Source organism: Sinocyclocheilus anshuiensis, unplaced genomic scaffold, assembly GCF_001515605.1.
Source record: "Sinocyclocheilus anshuiensis isolate Anshui unplaced genomic scaffold, SAMN03320099.WGS_v1.1 scaffold36, whole genome shotgun sequence".
NCBI classification, from domain to species: domain Eukaryota; kingdom Metazoa; phylum Chordata; class Actinopteri; order Cypriniformes; family Cyprinidae; genus Sinocyclocheilus; species Sinocyclocheilus anshuiensis.
The window spans coordinates 10,815-20,318 of record NW_015554072.1 but is presented as its reverse complement, the minus strand read 5'-3'; the positions used below and the strand labels follow the sequence as shown (position 1 = coordinate 20,318).

The 9,504-nt window shown below is 35.6% G+C and overlaps 1 protein-coding gene across 1 annotated transcript in view; it reads left to right on the top strand.

The window, feature by feature from the left end:
• The window catches only part of LOC107668720 (nitric oxide synthase, brain-like), a gene marked incomplete at its 3' end in the record, with an annotated part of 49,795 nt that overhangs the window by 29,994 nt on the left and 10,297 nt on the right, over window positions 1-9,504 (top strand). Inside the window, exons 12-20 of the mRNA XM_016460694.1 lie at window positions 33-227; window positions 1,132-1,217; window positions 2,566-2,710; window positions 5,236-5,340; window positions 5,610-5,668; window positions 5,906-6,022; window positions 7,485-7,659; window positions 8,592-8,730; window positions 9,227-9,305. Of these exons, the coding sequence (XP_016316180.1) occupies window positions 33-227; window positions 1,132-1,217; window positions 2,566-2,710; window positions 5,236-5,340; window positions 5,610-5,668; window positions 5,906-6,022; window positions 7,485-7,659; window positions 8,592-8,730; window positions 9,227-9,305 (1,100 nt within the window). The remainder of the gene's footprint in view (window positions 1-32; window positions 228-1,131; window positions 1,218-2,565; window positions 2,711-5,235; window positions 5,341-5,609; window positions 5,669-5,905; window positions 6,023-7,484; window positions 7,660-8,591; window positions 8,731-9,226; window positions 9,306-9,504) is intronic.

Sequence of the window (9,504 nt, the reverse complement as noted above, 5' to 3'; positions counted from 1 at the left end):
TGGTCTCACTCTTTCCAAATTTTCATTTGCAGATGTCAAAGGTTACCATAGTAGACCATCATTCAGCCACCGAGTCCTTCATGAAGCACATGGAAAATGAGTACAGAGTGAGGGGAGGCTGCCCGGGTGATTGGGTTTGGATAGTGCCGCCCATGTCAAGCAGCATTACACCTGTTTTCCATCAAGAAATGCTCAACTATCGCCTCACACCTTCTTTTGAGTACCAGGTATGTCTTTTGTCCAGTTTGCATTGAAGTAATATCACAACTTTGATTTTCACTTATGAGTACAATCATATACAGTATATGCATTTTTGTGCCTAATTTACCATCCAGGTTTCTGAGGTAGTTAAGCTTTCTGTTAATTTGGAAATAGCTAAAACCTCTTTTTGCAGACTTGTAATGGTGATGTGACCCCAAAATTATTTTAATTCTTAAGCCAGACTTAAAATGCATGGATGTAATTGCGTTAGGTAAGGTAAACAAGGTGGCATCTATTATGAAAAAAGAAGCACAAAGACATTTCAAGCAAATCGTTTCGCAAAAATAAATTTATTTGGTTTTAAATGATAAAACAGTAAATATACCATTCAAAATGTTGAATATTCAATATACAATAAAGGGTCTCACTTTATATTAAGTGGCCTTAACTACTATGTACTTACATTTAAATTAATCATTTGGTACAATGCACTCATTGTGTACATACATGTTTTTACATTGTACTTATATTTAAAAAAAAATACCTGCATGTAATTACATCTGTAATTAATTTCTGTAATTGCATTTATAATTACACTGTTGACCCATCCCTTACACCTTAACCCACCCTTAAACCTACCCAGACCACCAAACCTGTCTCTAACCTTACCCATATCTCACATCAATAGCAGCAAAAGTGTTTTGCAATACAATATGAACACAATAAGTACATTGTACTTATTTTTTGATGTAGGTACATAGTAGTTAAGGCCACTTATTATAAAGTGGAACCCAATAAAGTAAGTATACATTTCCGGGTTTAAGGACTCTTTGCAGAACTCTATTACAACTTGATCACAATCAGCCTGTAGTTCTCATAATTAAAATATGCTCTGCTACATTCTCTCGCTCTCTTTCTTTCACTGTCCAGCCTGACCCGTGGAACACTCACGTGTGGAAAGGAGTGAATGGGACGCCCACAAAGAAAAGAACGATTGGATTCAAGAAACTTGCCAAGTGAGTGGGTGAAGAGCTCGAGACCTTTAGCTGTTTGTTTTTGTCTCAAGCACAAAGTGTACATTGAGTTTAACCTGTATGGCGCTTACGAAGGCCGGCTGTCTGCAGCGCTCCGCATCTTTGCCAGCCTTTTGTTGTTATTATAACCCATAGTCCAGGAACTTCAGCAGGCGGTTGTGTTAATGGCTGTTTAAGAGTGCTCTCCACCATATTTTCCTCGTTATTATGCTGAGAATAGCGTGAGTCTAACTCACTGAATCACACTCAGGTGTAATCAGGTTTCTTCAGTGTCCCTTCAGCATTCAGCCTCTGAGCTATTACAGTAATTGCCCACAGGATATACTCTAAGTAGCTATATTTATGTGACTGTGGTCTCGAAAATGAGGGGAAAGTGTCTGTTAGTGTGTTAAACTCTCGTTGAGAGGTGGTAGAAGAGATCATTTTTAGGAACGCAGATGCACGTTGTCATAATTGATGAGATTTTAAGTCAAGTCAAGTTGCCTTTATTCATATAGCTCGTTGTACAATACTGATTGTTTCAAAGCAGCTTCACAGTAATAAACAAGAAAATAACCGAATCAATTATACATAGTCCTTACACAGTCTTACTTAAACAGCCTCAAATTTAAGGTCATAAAAAGACTTAAATACCTGCAGATTGCAGATTTGATCTCCTTTGACAATTTAAATGAGGAGCTTGAATCGAGTGCATTTCAAAATAAGAGTCCTGTGTATTCCAGGCTTGTTTACAATTAAACATCCTGCATTATTATGCATATTTTTCCCTTGTTGTTATGGGAATTTCAAATACGCAATAAATTGTATCTACATTTATTTTAACGTAAATTCATTTGATTTTTCTCTGGGCTGCCATCACAGGAAGGCAATTTTTCTAGAATCGGCACAATAATCTGTAATCTGTCTTTCTACACAATATTATTATGTCAGCAAAATCTAATATTGCTTGGCTTCTAATTCATATGTATTGATATGTTAGTACATAAACCAATTTTAGTACATATGTGTATATTTTAAACTTGCAGTTTCCCCGTTTTTCAGTTGAATGTGTGCCTGTTTCATAAAGTATAATATTCTAAGATGCATGATTTATTTTGAGATTGTATCATTTTGTTCTGAATGGACATTAATTTTATTTGTGCAGATCTTAAAAGAGGTCTTAAAAAGCCTTAAATTTGATTTTAAAAACCCTATTGTGTCATTATTCAGCTCAAGTCAGTTCACTGTTGATTCAGTTCAGTTCAATAACTGTTTAAAGTTCACTGATTTAGTGCAACAATTCATCTTTGTTGACATATCCATGTCTGACATGTTTGTGTGCCACTTGCAGGGCTGTGAAATTCTCCGCCAAACTCATGGGACAGGCCATGGCCAAGAGGGTCAAAGCCACCATCTTGTTCGCCACAGAAACTGGGAAATCGCAGGACTATGCAAAAACTCTCTGTGAGATTTTCAAGCATGCGTTTGATGCCAAGGTAAGAACGACAGGCTTACTGAACCGCGCATAATAGATTGACATCTGTGTGTGATTCTTAAAACCTTTCCCATCTCCCATTAATCTCGAATTAATGCCTCCTGTGGATTTGCACGTAAACATTGATGTAAACAAAATGACAAAGAATACTGATATGAGACACATGTATCCCCTTGGTTTCACAACCAAAATCTCTCTCTCAATTCAATGATACAGATTGCAGAGTGAGAAAGCTATTTTCACACCAAAGCGTGCTTTGGCACCATTTCTTTTCCTGCAATACCATCGAGTGCCAAAAATCGACTCACCCAGGCATTGAGCTGTAGGTTAAGATAAGATCCCATTACACTGAAAGCTATGTGCGGTATAAAACAAGAGTATTGAGTGGATCACGTATTTAGCCTTGGGATAGCAGTTAAATGTAGTTATTTTTAGAATCTAGCAGATTAATCAATCTTGTTCATATGCGCTTGTTATTACGTGATTTACATGCAGATGGCGCAGATATACTGCTTCTCTCTCCTCATGCCCTGAAGGCATTTGCTCTGTCACATGCACTGATGCATCTTTTCTGTTAATTGTATCATGGCGCATTAGCTGCTTGTTAGGCGCCGTACGAACTGTTCATTACCTCTACACCCCTTTTGGCGGTACGTCAGGATCAAGAGATAACGTGCCTCCCATTCTTGATGCACATTGTATGGTTTTCACACTCGAACACGTTGCCTAAAATCTCTCCAAACACTGATCTAATATCCAAACTTTTGCTCCGGGGCTACAAATGACGGAAAAACCAATCACATCAAAATGGTCATGTCTAGTGGATGAAGCGTTATTTATGTTTTCACAAACAGTACAAATAACTAGATTACATGCTTGCTGGTGCAAAAGTGGCCACTGTGATCCTTGGGTGTTTTAGGTGGTTGCTTACTGGCCCAAGTCATGAAAGTCCCTCCAACAAGTGCTATATTCTGAGTTATAGACAAAGCTTGGGTCCCTACTTCAGTTGAAATCAGTTTAGTTGTCATAGCTCAAACATATGAGTGTAGTGTAATACTTAGAGTTTGGGATTTGAAAGTGTAAATGAAAGCCTTAGCCTTAACTAGTGCTCCGATAAAACTTTAGAATAGGGAAAACATAAGAAATAAATGAATAAAAGTAATGTGCCGTGGCATTAGCAGACATGTTACTGTTGTGGGAAAATGTCTAAAGTAAAAAGTGGCATAAAACAAAAATAATAGTTAATGCAGTTTTTTAGATGGGTAGTCTTTGTGTAATATATTTTTTGGAAAGTATACTTTTTGGACTTTAAAATGATCAAAAGATACAGTAAAAAAAATGTATAATGTTACAAAAGATTACTGTTTCAAATAAATACTGTTCTTTTAAACTTTCTATTCATCAAAGAATCCTGGAAGAAAATGCACCAGTTTCCACAAAAACAGCACAACTGTTTTCATCTTTGATAATAATAAGAAATGTTTCTTGAGCAGCAAATCAGCATGTTAGAATGATTTCTGAAGGATCATGTGACACTGAAGACTGGAGTAATTTTTTGCATCACAGGAATACATTTTAAAATATATTCAAATAGAAAACAGTTTTTGTGAATTGTTATAATATTTTGCAATATTACTGTTTTATTGTATTTTGATCAAATAAATGCAGCCTCGATGGACTACTTTCAAAAGCCTTGAAAAACGTTTACCAACCCCAATCGTTTGATCATATTTTCACTGTCAGTTGGAAACCAAACCCGCTACTCTTCAGGAAACGAGAAAAACCCTGTCGTTTTTGAATAATTAAACACAGCACTGTCAAAGTTGGTATTATGGTCTTACATATGGTCAGACACTTGCATGTGTCTTTATATTATTAGCTTTTTACTAAAGTTGAAATAGAGTTAAAAGGTTTTTAACCAGCGAGTTTCGGAGGTATGTGTTTTGTACGTCATTAGAACGGCCACATCCAAGACCGTGAGTGCACTGAATTATGTTTTCATCAGCTTACAAGTTCTATTGTAGTTATGTGGGCAATCAATTTTTCCTGTTGTTGGATACATTTGGCCAAAATCTCATGTGATAAAAGATGAAGTAGTATGCAAAGGCTATAAGACGTGAGTAAACGGCAAATGCTAGACTAAGACAATCTTCTACGCTCCTCAAATACATAAAACATTAACCTTTATAGACATATTTTTTAATAAATAAAACTCTATACTAATTCAAACAACCAGTTATTTAGTTACCCTTGCATCACAAGCAAGAAGAGACCATTTCCCCAAAATTCTCATTCTGTGAAGTGGAATTTTATTTATTTATTTTTTAATAATGGTCCAGTCACATTCCTTGACTCGCCCCACTTTTATGTCTATAATTAAAAGTGGCATAAACCACAATAATAGAACTAATGCAACTATTTAGATGGATGATGTTGGGATTGGGACTGAGGTTATAATATCATGGACCTATAGCAGCACAAGTGAGTTGTGTGATATGTACAATGCTATATTATTTGATCCTGCAGGTGATGTCCATGGACGAATATGACACAGTCGACTTGGAACACGAGACCCTTGTATTAGTGGTGACAAGTACGTTCGGCAATGGGGACCCTCCTGAAAATGGAGAGGTGAGTTATTAAAATAGAAGTTTGCTCTAACGCGCTAGTGTTTCGATGAGCACATCAATCATTTTGTTTTGCTTTGAATCAAACTGTCAACACTTCACAACACAACAGAATGTTCTCATCATGATGATAAAAGACTTCACACACATACTGTACGTTGGAGAACCTGCATTATGCTGGCAGGTCCTGGTTGAATTTGTGATTGAGAACATGCGTGGGAAGGGCCAGTAACTTCTCTCCTGTTTTTCTTTCTCCCCTTTTCCATGCTGCAGAAATTTGGTGCGGCACTGATGGAGATGAGACATCCCACCACCAGCGTAGAGGACAGAAAGTGAGTGTGTGCGCGAGTGGAGACGCAAGCGAGTGATTTTCTTCTTGTCCTCCCACCCATCTGCTTTTCCATAATTAATTTTTTTCAGTGTTTCAGTTCACACACCTACACAGAGTCTAACATATATGCAACAGGCACACACATTAACACACAACATGCATTTCTTCTTACTTCTATATACTGGAACCATTCACATACACACACACAAAGAAACCTCTCTCTCTTTCTGTCTCTCAGGACGTACAAGGTGCGTTTTAACAGCGTCTCTTCATATTCTGATACCCGCAAATCCTCCAGTGACGAACCTGAATCCAAAGCCAACTTTGAGAGCACTGGACCACTTGCTAACGTGAGGTACTGTACTGCCTGTATTTGGAAAAATATGAAACTTTTTAAAAACATGTCTGGGATATTCCACCTAAAAATTAAAACAAAGAAAAAAAATGTGTTTCATAATCAATAAATTATGCCACAATGCAAAAAAAGTTTTTGCATTAAAAAAGCACAATTAAGCACATTAGCTCCCAGATATATATATATATATATATATATATATATATATTTGTATTGTACTGGCTTTAATAACTGATTTCAATGACAGATAAACAAATAAATTACATTATAGTAATTCAGGCAAAATGTTTTTGCATTGCAAAAATTCTTAATGGTCCTAAAACAGACCTAAATTTCATCAAATTAATTTTCTTTATGGAAAGTATATTTACTTGTTTTCTACATTTTTTCATTTTTTTGATTTTGTGGTGACTTGAACTTGTTTTTATAATTATCTCCTGTAATTTTCTTCTCTTTGGTTTCTTCCAGTGTCTATGTGGTCCCTCTGGCTTAAATTTAATCGCAATGAAAAATTATTTTTTTTGGGGCCAATTTTATTATTTTTTTGGAAGGATGTTCGATAAATTGTACCACAATGCAAAAACTTTTTTAATGCAAAAAAGCTTAAAATGGCTTTAATTGATACGTGATCAATACAAATTATTATGGTAATTTAGCACTATAAAAAAATTCCACCTATTTCAACTTAAAAACATAAGTCCAGCTGCTGCCTTAAAATTTTAAGTATAATAACTTTTAAATTAAATTATGTAGCGAATCAGCTCATGGGGAAATATGAATAATTAATCAGGTGCCTCCAGGAGTGGTTGTGGTGCCGTGGTGGATGCTGTCAGGTGGTGTGCTGTGGTGATGTAGGCTGTAGCAAGGTGCGGGTCCTCGAGCTTATTGGTCCAGACGCTACATTACATTAAATCGGCTTAAAAATTAGTTACATTTTGATGAGTTAAAGTTATGTAAAACCTAAACTGCCATAAACTGCCTCGTTTTTTTTTTTTTTCCTTTTGATTTTGTGGTGACTTGGACTTGTTTTTATGATATTCTCCTATGTCTTTATGTATGTATTTGGTTTCTTCCGGTATCTCTGGTTTAAATTGAAGTTCATCAACTACTTCAGAACTAAATATACAAAGAGCAGAAGAACAGAGAACAACCATCTAAAAGAAGTTTAGTTTGAAAAGAAATTCCATCCTAGAGCAATCAAAAGACATTTCACACTTTTTGCAAATCAGCTTTGACTTGTGAGCTTTGCACGTATGTATGCGCATTCTTGCGTAACCTCCTCTCTGGCCTTGAATTTGACCCTTTTTTAGTTTTCATAGTTTCAGGATCAAAGATCACAGCCTCTGGCCTGATGTCCACAACCACCACTCTCTTATAATACGCTTCATTTTGTATATACAGTACATCTATTTGTTTGTGTTCATGTGCTTCAAGTGTTTTCAACACTGTTTCTCCCATGCAGATTCTCTGTGTTTGGCCTTGGCTCTCGGGCATACCCACACTTCTGTGCGTTTGCCAACGCAGTGGACACGCTGTTCGAAGAGCTCGGTGGGGAGCGAATCCTGCGCATGGGAGAGGGAGATGAACTCTGCGGCCAAGAGGAATCCTTCAGAACATGGGCCAAGAAGGTCTTCAAGGTACTGCCATAAGCGAGCAGTGGGCTACAATCACTAGTTTGCATGTTTTATTATTTATTTTTTTCCATTGCTATTGACAAAAAAAAAAAAAAAAAAGAAGTACACCGTAGAAACTTGTTGTAAATTATTAAACATCAAAATTAAGATGATTTTGGCTGTCAAGTTTAAATTTGCAATAAATACTTACATTTTGTGTTGTTCTTTACACGAAGTTACATGACATCAGAAGATTTGTAGTATTAGGTCAGTTCTTTTAAATTGTCATTGTGCAGAGTACAAGAACATACTGCACAGATAGTAAAAGACTACTGTTACAATACTTTTTTGGTCTTTTTGGTGCTTGATAATCACTGATTCTATATTTTAAAAAAAATTTGTTTTTTTGTTCAGCATATGTTTTTGTAACAAAATGCGTAAATAACGACAAAATTACATTTTTTGGGTCAACTATTATATTAAAAAGCCATTTAGTTGGTGTAGTCAGGTTGATTCAGAGGTACTGTATTAATACTATTTTTTACCTAAATAAAAACAGTTAATTTAGATTATATTATTTTTTTAATTAGAATTGTTTTAATGTAGACATTTTAAGGCTAAAAATATTTGCAGTGTGTATTTCTTGTACTGCACTTATACTTTTTTTTATTATTATTTTAATTTAGACATTTTTAAGACTAAAAACCTTTACAGTGAATATTCCTAGTACTGCACGTGTAATATTTATTTATTTATTATTTAAACATTTAAATCCTAAAAATATTTACAATGTCTATTTATTCTACTGCATTTATACTTTGTAATTTTTTTATTTAATTTAGACATTTTTAAGCCTAAAAAATATTTACAGTGAATGTTTCTTGGACAGCACTTATACTTATGATTTAGCATTATAAAACGTTGTCAAGAATTAATTTTGATCCTTTTTATCCCAGGCTGCATGTGACGTTTTCTGTGTCGGCGACGATGTTAATATTGAGAAAGCAAACGATTCCTTGATTAGCAACGATCGTAGCTGGAAGAAAAGCAAGTTCCGGATGACATACACAGCGGAGGCACCGACACTAACACAAGGTACATTGCTGCTCTAGTACCTTCCATTCATCAAGGAATGACTCATCATTTCAGAAAACAAATAAGCTTTTATCAAATGTAATGATACTTAAAGTCTACCCTTGTGAATGGCGAAGCTTTTTTATCGCCTCAAAAATTTATGACGCATGCCAATTGAGTCTTGAAGGGCCTGCCATTTTAGTGGCTCATTAGCTTGACATGCATTGTCTCAGCGCCGTGTTAGCATTACCCAGAGGATTGTAAACACTTCCTTATTCAATTGATGAAAGTGTAAACAATGCATTTAGGGCTTCCAAGCCTGATTTCCAATGTCACAGAGTTTTTACCATTGCATCTAAAGTTCTCAAAATGATCTTGAAATGGGCGGCTCAGCGCCATCATTAGTTTTAAAGCAAATTAAGTTGTAGGGCCGCAAAATTCCATTTTGATTTTTTATATGGTCTAATTTCACACAGCACGTCTTTAACTGTTGATTGGTTTTTGTGTCCACCCTCAGCACTTTACAGCATCCATAAGAAGAAAGTTTACGGGGCCAAATTTCTGATGAGACAGAACCTACAAAGTGGCAGATCGATGTATGTTTTTGCTAATATTCTGTCTGATTCTTATGAAAGTCTTTGACATTAGAATTACACAGAGTTCTGCTTTAAAAACCTTTGTGACCAATTCACCTTAGCAATCTGATATCATTTTCTAATGTTTGCCTATAGAGGATTGGTGTGTTTGGATGGTTCTAAACTAAATTTGACAGAAAAAAAAACAAACAAAAACAAA